Source organism: Pristiophorus japonicus, chromosome 3, assembly GCF_044704955.1.
Source record: "Pristiophorus japonicus isolate sPriJap1 chromosome 3, sPriJap1.hap1, whole genome shotgun sequence".
In the NCBI taxonomy this organism is placed as follows: Eukaryota; Metazoa; Chordata; class Chondrichthyes; family Pristiophoridae; genus Pristiophorus; species Pristiophorus japonicus.
The window spans coordinates 235,172,645-235,186,692 of NC_091979.1; the positions used below are offsets into that span (position 1 = coordinate 235,172,645).

General features: G+C 47.7%; 2 protein-coding genes across 2 annotated transcripts in view; one reads left to right on the forward strand and one right to left on the reverse strand.

Moving 5' to 3' along the window:
- The window catches only part of LOC139260184 (slit homolog 1 protein-like), a 369,573-nt gene that overhangs the window by 276,269 nt on the left and 79,256 nt on the right, over positions 1-14,048 (forward strand). The window contains exons 18-19 of the mRNA XM_070876446.1: positions 7,140-7,283; positions 9,607-9,750. Coding sequence (XP_070732547.1) covers positions 7,140-7,283; positions 9,607-9,750 — 288 coding nt within the window. The remainder of the gene's footprint in view (positions 1-7,139; positions 7,284-9,606; positions 9,751-14,048) is intronic.
- The window catches only part of LOC139260176 (uncharacterized), a 412,192-nt gene that overhangs the window by 201,900 nt on the left and 196,244 nt on the right, over positions 1-14,048 (reverse strand). The gene's annotated exons all lie outside the window — the stretch shown is intronic.

A 14,048-nucleotide genomic window follows, 5' to 3' on the forward strand; every position in this document is an offset into this window, starting at 1 on the left:
GACGAGGAAAAACTTCTTTACGCAACGAGTGGTTAGGATTTGGAACGCACTGTCTGATAGGGTGGTGGATACAGATTCGATAGTAGCCTTCAAAAAGGAATTGGATAAATATTTGAAGGAGAAAAAATTGCAGGGATATGGGGGAAGAGCGGGGGAGTGGGACTGACTGGATTGCTCTTTGAAAGAGCCGGCGCAGACTGGAAGAACCGAATGGCCTCCTTCTGTGCTGTACTATTCTATAATTCTACGATCAGTGCCCATTAACGGCAACAACTGGCGTTTATACTACAAATCCCCAGGCCAACATCCCCAGCATTGAAGCACTGACCACACTTGATCAGCTCCGCTGGGCAGGCCACATAGTTCGCATGCCAGACACGAGACTTCCAAAGCAAGCGTTCTACTCGGAACTCCTTCACGGCAAACGAGCCAAAGGTGGGCAGAAGAAATGTTACAAGGACACCCTCAAAGCCTCCCTGAAAAAGTGAAACATCCCCACTGACACCTGGGAGTCCCTGGCCAAAGACCGCCCTAAGTGGAGGAAGTGCATCCGGGAGGACGCTGAGCACCTCGAGTCTCATCGCCGAGAGCATGCAGAAATCAAGCGCAAACAGCGGAAAGAGCGTGCGGCAAACCTGTCCCACCCCTCAACCACTATCCCCTGTGACAGGGACTATGGCTCTCGTATTGGACTGTACAGCTACCTAAGAACTCATGTAAGAGTGGAAGTCTTCCTCGCTTCCAAGGGACTGCCTATGATGATATTACCACAAAAAAGACAGGTGATAATGAATTCTTCTACCTGAAATCGTAGGTGGGAGGGGGGTGGTGGAGTGTTGTGTGTGTAAAGAGAACCCTCTATACTGAAAATTCTCTGCACAGTATTTGTTATGTATGGAGAAAGAGTCAGACTGAACACTGTGAGCTCAAAGTAAAGTGTGACCTTAAACTTTTATTGCAGGTCTCCTGAGTGCCTCTCCAACCTGTGAGGCCTCCTTAAATACCTGTGCTCCCAAGGAATTATGGGATCCCTTGGGACTCCAGGAGATGAGCCCTCAGATGGCTGTATAGAGCAAATACAAGTTCACATGTGTAACAACCTCCAAAGTCAATCGTGTAACTATTTACAATCTGAGTCGATCTGGGGCCCTTCTTGCCCTGGTTGATCGTCTCGGTGTGAAAGCTGGTGTTGTTGAATCATTTGTTGGGCTCTCGCTGGGCTACTGTGCAGCTGGCCTTGCTGGGCTGCCTGGTGTGTTGGGTCCTGCTGGACTGCTGTGGATGATGGGTTCTGCTTCGTGGTCAACCGTGGCGCCGGTTGCCACTGGTGTGTAGGGGAATCAAAATAGGTAGGGTCCAAGGTGGGTAGTCCGTAAATCTGAGTTTGATTTGGTCCAAGTGTTTCTGGAGAATGAGTCCATTTGAAAGTTTGACCCGAAACACCTTGCTCCGTTTTTTGGCCACGACAGTGCCGGGAAGCCAATTGGGACCTTGTCCATAATCTAATACAAATACAGGATCATTGATTTCAATCTCGTGTGACACATTTGCACTATCATGGTATATACTTTGTTGAAGCCGCCTGCTTACTTGTTCATGTAGATCAGGGTGAACTAACGAGAGCCTTGTCTTCAGTGTTCTTTTCATGAGCAGTTCAGCAGGTGGGATCCCAGTGAGCAAGTGGGGTCTCGTGCGGTAGTTAAGCAGGACTCGGGATAGACGAGTCTGCAGCGAGCCTTCAGTTACCCTCTTCAAGCCTTGCTTGATAGTTTGCACTGCTCTCTCTGCCTGACCATTGGATGCTGGTTTAAACGGGACAGATGTAGCAAGTTTGATCCTGTTACGGGTCATGAATTCTTTGAACTCAGCACTGGTAAAATATGACCTGTTGTCGCTCACCAGGACATCGGGTAAACCGTGAGTGCCAAACATGGCCCGCAGGCTTTCAGTAGTGGCAGTGGACGTGCTAACCGACATTATCTCACATTCAATCCACTTGGAATACGTGTCTACAACCACAAGAAACATTTTACCCAAGAACGGGGCTGCATAGTCGACGTATACCCTAGACCACGGTTTGGAGGACCAAGACCATAAACTTAGCGGTGCCTCTCTGGGTACATTGCTTAACTGCGAACATGTATTACATCTGTGAACGCAGGACTCTTAAGTCCGCATCGATATTGGGCCACCACACGTGGAATCTGGCTATTGCTTTCATCATTACGATGCCTGGGTGGGAACTGTGGAGGTCATTGATGAAGGTATCTCTGACCTTGTTGGATTGCCCCACAGAAGGCAGTCTGCTTGTATAGACGTTTCATCTTTGCGCCGCTGGAACGGCTTAATCTCTTCCTGCATTTCCACTGGGACACTGGACCAGCTCCCGTGAAGCACACAGCTTTTGACTAGGGTCAATAAGGGGTCCCGGCTTGTCCAGGTTTTGATCTGCCGGGCAGTGACAGATGATTGCGCACTCTCAAATGCTTCCATAACCATGGCTAGATCTGCGGGCTGCACCATTTCCACCCCCGTGGTGGGCAATGGCAGCCTACTGAGAGCATCGGCGCAGTTTTCTGTGCCTGGCTGTGGCGGATGGCGTAGTTGTATGCGGACAATGTGAGTGCCCATCTCTGGATACGAGCCGATGCGTTGGTATTTATCCCTTTACTCTCGGAAAACGGGGATATAAGTGGCTTATGGTCAGTTTCCAATTCGAATTTTAGCTCAAACAAGTATTGATGCATTTTCTTTACCCCATAGACACACGCTAACGCTAACGCTTCTTTCTCAATCATGCTCTCTTAGCCTTAGACATACCCCTGGATGCATAAGCAACTGGTTGCAGTTTCCCATAATCATTAGCTTGTTGCAATACACACCCGACGCCATATAACGATGCATCACATGCTAGTACCCAACGGTTACATGGATCATACAACACAAGCAATTTGTTTGAGCATAACAATTTTCTCGCTTAACAAAGGCATTTTCTTGGCTTTTGCCCCAAATCCATTCGTTCCTTTTTCGTAGTAAAACATGCAGTGGTTCTAACAGTGTGCTAAGACCCGGTAAGAAGTTACCAAAGTAGTTCAAGAGTCCCAGAAATGACCGCAGCTCCGTCACGTTCTGTGGCCTTGATTGCCTCCATCTTCGCATTGGTGGGCCTGATGCCGTCCGCCGCAATCCTTCTTTCCAAGAACTCCACTTCAGGCGCCAGGAAAACGCACTTCAAGCGTTTTAACCTGAGCCCCACACGGTTGAGTCGACTAAGAACCTCCTCCAGGTTCTGCAGATGCTTGACTGTGTTCCGACCTGTGACCAAGATGTCGTCTTGGAAGACCACGGTGTGCGGGACTGATTTCAGTAAGTTTTCCATGTTTCTCTGGAATATCGCCGCCGCTGATCGGATTCCAAACGGGCATCTGTTATAAACAAAAAGAGCTTTATGTGTGTTTATGCAGGTGAGGGCCTTCGATGATTCCTCCAGTTCCTGTGTCATGTAGACTGAAGTCAGATCCAGCTTCGTGAACGTCTTTCCTCCCACCAGCGTTGCAAAGAGGTCGTCGGCCTTTGGTAGTGGGTATTGGTCCTCCAGGGAGAAACCAAAGTTACTTTGTAAGTGCCACAGATTCTGATGGTGCCGTCTCCCTTGAGGACGGGAATGATCGGACTGTCCACTCGTTGAACTCGATTGGTGAAATGATGCCCTCTCTTTGCAGCCGGTCTAGCTCGATCTCTACCCTTTCTCTCATCATGTACGGTATTGCTCTTGTTTTGTGATGGATGGGTCGCGCCCCCGGAATTAGATGGATCTGCACTTTTGCTCCTTGGAATTTTCCGATGCCTAGTTCGAACAGCGAAGGAAATTTGTTTAAGACCTGGGCACACCAAGTGTCGTCAGCGGGCGATAGCGCTTGGACGTCGTCCCAGTTCCAGTGTATCTTTCCCAGCCAGCTCCTGCCGAGCAGCGTGGGACCATCACCCAGTACCACCCAGAATGATAGCTTGTGCACCACTCCATCGTAGGAGACCTTTACGGTGGCACTGCAGATTACCGGAATCAGTTCTTTTGTGTAAGTTCTTAGTTTTGTGTGAACTGGAGTTAAGACTGGCCTTGAGGCCTTGCTGCACCACAATCTTTCGAAAGTCTTTTTGCCCATGATGGACTGGCTCGCGCCCATGTCCAGCTCCATTGACACCGGGAGTCCATTTAGTTCAACATTCAGCATTGTCGGTGGACAATTCGTGATGAATGTGTGCACCCCATGTACCTCTGCCTCCTCTATCAGAGGTTCTGTTTCATAGTGATCCTCTGTGGATCTGTCCTCCTCTGCAACGTGGTGGTTTGCAGGCTTATCAGGCCTAGCAGCTCGCCTGTACACTCGTTGGAGATGGCCCATTCTTCCATAGCCCTTGCAAATGTATCCTTTGTATCGGCATGAATGGAAACGATGATCACCCCCGCAGCGCCAACAAGGTGTTAATGACCTTGCATTCATCACCCTTGATGGTGGACTCTGAGACATCTGTGGATGTGTAGCTGCAGGTTTGTGTGACCTGCCCTGTCTGTTACGATTCGTAAACAACATCACTTTGTTCACAGTACTTGTAGCAGCACTTGTGTACTGCGAGATTTGTTTAGTATTGTCACTTGTGGCAATGAACGCCTGGGCTATCGCTATGGCCTTACTCAAGGTTGGGGTCTCTACAGTCAAAAGTTTGCGAAGTACGGTTTCGTGGCCAATGCCAAGTACGAAAAAGTCTCTGAGCATGTGCTCCAAATGTCCTTCAAATTCGCAATGTCCTGCAAGACGTCTTAGCTCAGCGACATAACTCGCCACTTCCTGGCCTTCAGACCTTTTGTAGGTGTAGAACCGGTACCTCGCCATCAGAACGCTTTCCTTCGGGTTCAAATGCTCTCGGACCATTGTGCACAAATCGTCATATGATTTCTCCGTGGGTTTCGTTGGAATGAGCAGATTCTTCATGAGGCCATACGTTGGTGCCCCACAGACGGCGAGGAGGATCGCCTTTCGTTTGGCAGCTCGTTGGCTACAAAGTATTGGTCGAGTCACTCCACAAAAGTTTCCCAATCATCTCCCTCCGAGAATTTCTCCAGGATGCCCACTGTTCTCTGCATCTTTGGGTTCGCTATCTGTATCTCGTCGCCAGTTGTTATGTATGGAGAAAGAGTCAGACTGAACACTGAACTCAAAGTAAAGTGTGACCGTAGTCTTTTATTGCAGGTCTCCAGAGTGCCTCTCCAACCTGTGAGGCCTCCTTAAATACCTGTGCTCCCAAGGGATTATGGGATCCCTTGGGATTCCAGGGGATGAGTCCTCTGGTGGCTGCACAGAGTAAATACAAGTTCACATATATAACAGTATTCCCCTTTAACATAGAATTAATGGTGTGACAATGGTACTTTTGAATCCACAAGGGGCACCAGTTTCTTGCCTTTAAAATAAAAAAGAACATCCCTAGGTGCCTGTCGGGAGCGGTCAGGATCAAACGGACGGCAAGTCAAAGAAGGAGACAATTGGAGCATTGACCACAAGCTTGGTCAAAGCCGTGAGTCTTAAGGAGAGTCTTCTCATCATCATCATAGGCAGTCCCTCGGAATCGAGGAAAATTTGCTTCCACTCTTAGAATGAGTCCTTACGTGGCTGAACAGTCCAATACGAGAACCACAGTCCCTGCCACAGGTGGGACAGACAGTCGCTGAGGGTAAGGGAAGGTGGGACAGGTTTGCCGCACGTTCCTTCTGCTGCCTTCACTTGTTTTCTGCATGCACTCGGCGATGAGACGCGAGGCCTCTTTTCCTCAGGAGAGTCTTAAAGGAGAAGAGGGAGGTGGAGAGTGTAGGCGATGTTAAGAGGATTTGACAGGGTTAGATAGAGAGAAATTATTACCTCTGGTGGGTGAATCCAATACAGTTGTTTGTTGTGAATACTAGAATAGGTCACACTGCTGCAGCATTGGGATAACTGGGAATTCACGTGCGGCTAATTATCTTTCTGATTAGTAAATAAACAAGGAGTGATAGACACTGTCTATCTGAATACTCGTATTCGCACAATGTATGTGAACTTTAACACTCACACCCTCTCATATGAACACACGCACACATCACCATCATCATCATTAGGAGCGTTGACCACAAGCTTGGTCAAAGCCGTGAGTCTTAAGGAGAGTCTTCTCATCATCATCATAGGTAGACCCTCGAAATCGAGGAAGACTTGCTTCCATTCTAAAAGTGAGTTCTTAGGTGACTGTACAGTCCAATACGGGAATTACAGTCTCTCTCACAGGTGGGACAGACTGTCGTTGAAGGAAAGGGTGGGTGGGGAGTCTGGTTTGCCGCACGCTCCTTCCGCTGCTTGTGCTTGTTTTCTGCATGCTCTCGGCGACACGACTCGTGGTGCTCAGCGCCCTCCTGGATGTTCTTCCTCCACTTAGGACGGTCTTTGGCCAGGGATTCCCGGGTGTCAGTGGGGATGTTGCACTTTATCAAGGAGGCTTTGAGGGTGTCCTTGAAATGTTTCCTCTGCCCGCCTGGGGCTCGCTTGCCGTGTATGAGTTCCGAGTAGAGCGCTGGCTTTGGGAGTCTCGTGTCGGGCATGCGAACAATGTGGCCCGCCCAACGGAGCTGATCGAGTGTGGTCAATGCCTCGATGCTGGGAATGTTGTCCTGATCGAGGACGCTAACGTTGGTGCGTCTGTCCTCCCAGGGGACACACACTCTCACACTCTCAGCCACACATACACACTAACACACACACACACTCGCCCATTCACACTCAAACATACACACTAACACACACTAACTGATTGATAACTTTTTGTTAACCAAAGATATTAAAGATATGGGCCAAAGGCGGTTAATGGAGTTAGATTGCAGGTCAGCCATGATCTCATTGAATGGTGGAACAGGCTCGAGGGGCTGAATGGTCTCCTCCTATTCATATGTTCCTACGTAACACTCACGCACTCTCACACACACACTCACACACACATACACTCACACACACATACACTCACTCACATATACACACACACACATACACTCACTCACACATACCCACACCTATATATACTTCACTCCCCTGATTTAAGACCATCTCTCTCTGTTCCAGAAACCTCAGCAACAACAACATTGTGGAAATTGAAGACGGGACCTTTGAAGGTGCTTCTTCAGTCAGCGAATTACACCTCACCGCCAACCAGCTCGATTCCATTAGAAGTGGCATGTTTCGGGGCCTTGATGGATTAAGGACTTTGTGAGTAGCTCAACAGGACCATTGGGGCATTTTATTCTTAATCCTTAGTGACTCAGAGGCCATGGTGTTCCTATCTACCTGCTGCCCAATGAGGGCCAGCATGGGGTCAGTCAGAGACCAATTGTTGGTAGGCACATCCTGAGGTCAATGAGAGGCCAATTGTTGGTGGGCACATCCTGAGGTCAATGAGAGGCCAATTGTCGATGGGCACATCTGAGGTCAGTGAGAGGCCAATTGTCGGTGGACATACCCTGAGGTCAATGAGAGGCCAATTATCGGTGGGCACATTCTGAGGTCAATGAGAAGCCAATTATCGGTAGGCACATCCTGAGGTCAATGAGAGGCCAATTATCGGTAGGCACAACTCTTTTAAATACGACAATTTGCAAATTGAATTCACAGTGTTGGTAGGCACATCCTGAGGTCAGTCAGAGGCTAATTGTAAGGCACATCCTGAGGTTACAAGGATGTTTTGATATGTGAGCTAATCAGACACAGCGAGCCAGAGGCTGCAGGCACGATGCTCTCAAGTATGGCGAATGCACAAGATGCAAGACTCTTATATAGATAGATGGATAATGTTATAAATATAACATATACAGCAGTGATTACTTTTTAAATTAATCTTTCGTCCTGTTGCTTTGATTCCTGTTTTATTGTTTAAAGATGTCACATGACATAGGACCCCGGCACTGTATGGATTTTATGATGTGCAACCTGAAGGAATATTGGCTGTGTGATGGACTGGAGATTATTGCACAATGAATGACAGGAAAATTCAATAGCTGGTTATATTGTACAATGCAGGTTTCCCCGGAGAGCTTCTACTCATTACTGGAGATTGCCGATTGTTCAGTTTTTCCTTAAGGGAGGCTTCCGTACATACACAGAGAGACAGGGGGAGGCAGAGAGGAGAGGAACAAAGAGAGAGAGAGAGTGAATCTGAGACACAGAGAAACTGAGAGACGAAGAGACACGAGAGATACACAGTAGTTATTGGTAGACATTTTCGGAGGTCAGTCAGAGGCTAATTGTAAGGCACATCTGGGGGTCAGTCAGAGGCTAATGGTTGCAGGCACATTTCACGAAAAGAAGCAGAGAGATACACAAAGAGACTAAGACACAGAACGAGATGGACATGCGTTCTATCCCCAGCTAGCTCAGTGGGAGCGTTCTTTGAGTTAGGAGAGCTATTATGGATTTGAAAGATAGACTTGCATTTATATAGCACCTTTCACAACCACCAGGTGTCTCAAAGTGCTTTACAGCAAATGAAGTACTTTTTGGAGTGTAGTCACTGTTGTAATGTGGGAAACACGGCAGCCAATTTGCACACAGCAAGCTCCCACAAACAGCAATGTGATAATAACCAGATAATCTGTTTTTGTTATGTAGATTGAGGGATAAATATTGGCCCTAGGGATAACTCCCCTGCTCTTCTTCGAAATAGTGCCATGGGATCTTTTACACCCACCTGAGAGAGCAGACGGGGCCTCGGTTTAACATCTCATCCGAAAGGCGGCACTTCAGACAGTGCAGCGGTCCCTCAGCACTGCACTGGGAGTGTCAGCCTGGATTTTTGTGCTCAAGTCCCTAGAGTGACTCAGAGGCGAGAGTGCTACCCACTGAGCCACAGCTGCCACGTTGTACAAAATGACCATAATGCTGAATATCTAATACAAATTATGAGATGAAGGATATCATAAAAATTATGGAGATCAGCAGGCCCTATGTGATACATTAGTCAGTGTCTATGTGTGATGGGCTCCAAGAGTCAGTAATGGTTCCTGCTCACCTGGTTTGTCCTCTTTTAATCAGTCAGTCATAGGCAGTCCCTCGGGATCGAGGAGGACTTGCTTCCACTCTTAAAATAAGTTCTTAGGTGGCTCAACAGTCCAATACGAGAACTACAGACTCTATCACAGGTGGGGCAGATATCGTTGAGGGCAAGGGAGGGTCGGACTGGTTTGCCGTACGCTTTTTCCGCTGCCTGTGCTTGATTTCTGCATGCTCTCGCCGATGAGACTCGAGGTGCTCAGCGTCCTCCCAGATGCATTTCCTCCACTTAGGGTGGTCTTTGGCCAGGGACTCCCAGGTGTCGGTGGGAGGCTTTGAGGATGACCTTGTAACATTTCCTCTGCCCACCTTTGGCTTGTTTGCCGGGTAGGTGTTCCAAGTAGAGCGCTTGCTTTGGGAGTCTTGTGTCAGGCATGCGAACAATGTGAACGCCTCCTTTTTTAATAATCAGTTGCTAACCAACCCTGAGCAGAGCTTTTTGCGACAACCTACCATTGCTTTTCTCCTCTCCCACCCCCCCCGCCAGGATGTTGAGGAATAATCGCATCAACTGTATCCACAACGACAGCTTCACGGGACTGAACGCGGTGCGCCTGCTCTCCTTGTACGACAACCACATCGCCACCATCACGCCCGCTGCCTTCGACACCCTGCACTCCCTCTCTACCCTGTGAGTATGTGGGGAGACGCACGTTGGTCAGCTCGCCTCTCGTTCTGTACAGAGCTTTATTGTTCGCAAGCTCGTGTGTAGCACAAGGTATCGCCTGGTCGCTCGTTATACCACGACTAACTCTACTTTACTGCTGTAATTTATGTGATTCCTGGGTTCTTTGCTTAAGAATTCATAGCAACGTACTGCTATTAAGAAACATAGAAAATAGGAGCAGTAGTAGGCCATTCGGCCCTTCGAGCCTGCACCGCCATCCAATACAATCATGGCTGATCCTCTATCTCCACACCATATTCCCGCTTTTTCCCTATACCCCTTGATGCCTTTTGTGTCTAGAAATATATCTATCTCCCTCTTACAGATACACTGCTTTGAGTGCTGTTGAGGGGGATGACTCATCAGGGGAGGGCAGCAGCAGCCAAGTTCATGGCACCATGGCTGGCTCAGTTGCACAGGAGGGCAGGAAAAAGAGTGGGAGAGCGATAGTGATAGGGGATTCAATTGTGAGGGGAATAGATAAGCCTTTCTGCGGCCGCAACCGAGACTCCAGGATGGTATGTTGCCTCCCTGGTGCAAGGGTCAAGGATGTCTCGAAGCGGGTGCAGGACATTCTAAAAAGGGAGGGAGAACAGCCAGTTGTCGTGGTGCACATTGGTACCAACGACATAGGTAAAAAAAGGGATGAGATCCTACGAAACGAATTTATGGAGCTAGGAGCTAAATTAAAAAGTAGGACCTCAAAAGTAGTAATCTCGGGATTGCTACCAGTGCCACGTGCTAGTCAGAGTAGTAATCACAGCATAGCGCAGATGAATACATGGCTTGAGCAGTGGTGCAGCAAGGAGGGATTCAAATTCCTGGGGCATTGGAACCGGTTCTGGGGGAGGTGGGACCAGTACAAACCGGACGGTCTGCACCTGGGCAGGACCGGAACCAATGTCCAAGGGGGAGTGTTTGCTAGTGCTGTTGGGGAGGAGTTAAACTAATATGGCAGGGGGATGGGAACCAATGCAGGGAGACAGAGGGAAACAAAAAGGAGACAAAAGCAAAAGACAAAAAGGAGATGAGGAAAAGTGGAGGGCAGAGAAACCCAAGAAAAAGAACAAAAAGGGCCACTGTACAGCAAAATTCTAAAAGGACAAAGGGTGTTAAAAAAACAAGCCTGAAGGCTTTGTGTCTTAATGCAAGGAGTATCCGTAATAAGGTGGATGAATTAACTGTGCAAATAGATGTTAACAAATATGATGTGATTTGGATTACGGAGACGTGGCTCCAGGATGATCAGGGCTGGGAACTCAACATCCAGGGGTATTCAACATTCAGGAAGGATAGAATAAAAGGAAAAGGAGGTGGGGTAGCATTGCTGGTTGAAGAGGAGATTAATGCAATAGTTAGGAAAGACATTAGCTTGGATGATGTGGAATCTATATGGGTAGAGCTGCAGAACACCAAAGGGCAAAAAACATTAGTGGGAGTTGCGTACAGACCTCCAAACAGTAGTAGCGATGTTGGGGAGGGCATCAAACAGGAAATTAGGGGTGCATGCAATAAAGGTGCAGCAGTTATAATGGGTGACTTTAATATGCACATAGATTGGGCTAGCCAAACTGGAAGCAATACGGTGGAGGAGGATTTCCTGGAGTGCATAAGGGATGGTTTTCTAGACCAATATGTCGAGGAACCAACTAGGGGGGAGGCCATCTTAGACTGGGTGTTGTGTAATGAGAGAGGATTAATTAGCAATCTCGTTGTGCGAGGCCCCTTGGGGAAGAGTGACCATAATATGGTGGAATTCTGCATTAGGATGGAGAATGAAACAGTTAATTCAGAGACCATGGTCCAGAACTTAAAGAAGGGTAACTTTGAAGGTATGAGGCGTGAATTGGCTAGGATAGATTGGCGAATGATACTTCAGGGGTTGACTGTGGATGGGCAATGGCAGACATTTAGAGACCGCATGGATGAACTACAACAATTGTACATTCCTGTCTGGCGTAAAAATAAAAAAGGGAAGGTGGCTCAACCGTGGCTATCAAGGGAAATCAGGGATAGTATTAAAGCCAAGGAAGTGGCATACAAATTGGCCAGAAATAGCAGCGAACCCGGGGACTGGGAGAAATTTAGAACTCAGCAGAGGAGGACAAAGGGTTTGATTAGGGCAGGGAAAATGGAGTACGAGAAGAAGCTTGCAGGGAACATTAAGGCGGATTGCAAAAGTTTCTATAGGTACGTAAAGAGAAAAAGGTTAGTAAAGACAAACGTAGGTCCCCTGCAGTCAGAATCAGGGGAAGTCATAACTGGGAACAAAGAAATGGCGGACCAATTGAACAAGTACTTTGGTTCGGTATTCACAAACAACCTTCCGGATATAAAAGGGGTCAGAGGGTCTAGTAAGGAGGAGGAACTGAGGGAAATCTTTATTAGTCGGGAAATTGTGTTGGGGAAATTGATGGGATTGAAGGCCGATAAATCCCCAGGGCCTGATGGACTGCATCCCAGAGTACTTAAGGAGGTGGCCTTGGAAATAGCGGATGCATTGACAGTCATTTTCCAACATTCCATTGACTCTGGATCAGTTCCTATCGAGTGGAGGGTAGCCAATGTAACCCCACTTTTTAAAAAAGGAGGGAGAGAGAAAACAGGGAATTATAGACCGGTCAGCCTGACCTCAGTAGTGGGTAAAATGATGGAATCAATTATTAAGGATGTCATAGCAGCGCATTTGGAAAGAGGTGACATGATAGGTCCAAGTCAGCATGGATTTGTGAAAGGGAAATCATGCTTGACAAATCTTCTGGAATTTTTTGAGGATGTTTCCAGTAGAGTGGACAAGGGAGAACCAGTTGATGTGGTATATTTGGACTTTCAGAAGGCTTTCGACAAGGTCCCACACAAGAGATTAATGTGCAAAGTTAAAGCACATGGGATTGGGGGTAGTGTGCTGACGTGGATTGAGAACTGGTTGTCAGACAGGAAGCAAAGAGTAGGAGTAAATGGGTACTTTTCAGAATGGCAGACAGTGACTAGTGGGGTACCGCAAGGTTCTGTGCTGGGGCCCCAGCTGTTTACATTGTACATTAATGATTTAGACGAGGGGATTAAATGTAGTATCTCCAAATTTGCGGATGACACTAAGTTGGGTGGCAGTGTGAGCTGCGAGGAGGATGCTATGAGGCTGCAGAGTGACTTGGATAGGTTAGGTGAGTGGGCAAATGCATGGCAGATGAAGTATAATGTGGATAAATGTGAGGTTATCCACTTTGGTGGTAAAAACAGAGAGACAGATTATTATCTGAATGGTGACAGATTAGGAAAAGGGGAGGTGCAACGAGACCTGGGTGTCATGGTACATCAGTCATTGAAGGTTGGCATGCAGGTACAGCAGGCAGTTAAGAAAGCAAATGACATGTTGGTCTTCATAGCGAGGGGATTTGAGTACAGGGGCAGGGAGGTGTTGCTACAGTTGTACAGGGCCTTGGTGAGGCCACACCTGGAGTATTGTGTTCAGTTTTGGTCTCCTAACTTGAGGAAGGACATTCTTGCTATTGAGGGAGTGCAGCGAAGGTTCACCAGACTGATTCCCGGGATGGCGGGACTGACCTATCAAGAAAGACTGGATCAACTGGGCTTGTATTCACTGGAGTTCAGAAGAATGAGAAGGGACCTCATAGAAACGTTTAAAATTCTGACGGGTTTAGACAGGTTAGATGCAGGAAGAATGTTCCCAATGTTGGGGAAGTCCAGAACCAGGGGTCACAGTCTAAGGATAAGGGGTAAGCCATTTAGGACCGAGATGAGGAGAAACTTTTTCACCCAGAGAGTGGTGAACCTGTGGAATTCTCTACCACAGAAAGTTGTTGAGGCCAATTCACTAAATATATTCAAAAGGAAGTTAGATGAAGTCCTTACTACTCGGGGGATCAAGGGGTATGGCGAGAAAGCATGAAGCGGGTACTGAAGTTGCATGTTCAGCCATGAACTCATTGAATGGCGGTGCAGGCTAGAAGGGCCAAATGGCCTACTCCTGCACCTATTTTCTATGTTTCTTATGTTTCTATGTTTAAATATATTCAGTGACTTGGCCTCCACAGCCTTCTGTGGTACTGTGACCCCTTGTTCTTCCCAGCCAGGGAAACATCCTCCCCGCATCCAGTCTATCCAACCCAATCAGAATTTTATACGTTTCAATGAGATCCCCTCTCATTCTTCTAAACTCTTGTGAATACAGGCCTAGTCGACCCAATCTCTCCTCTTACGACGGTCCTGCCATCCCAGGAATCAGTCCTGGTTTGAACTAG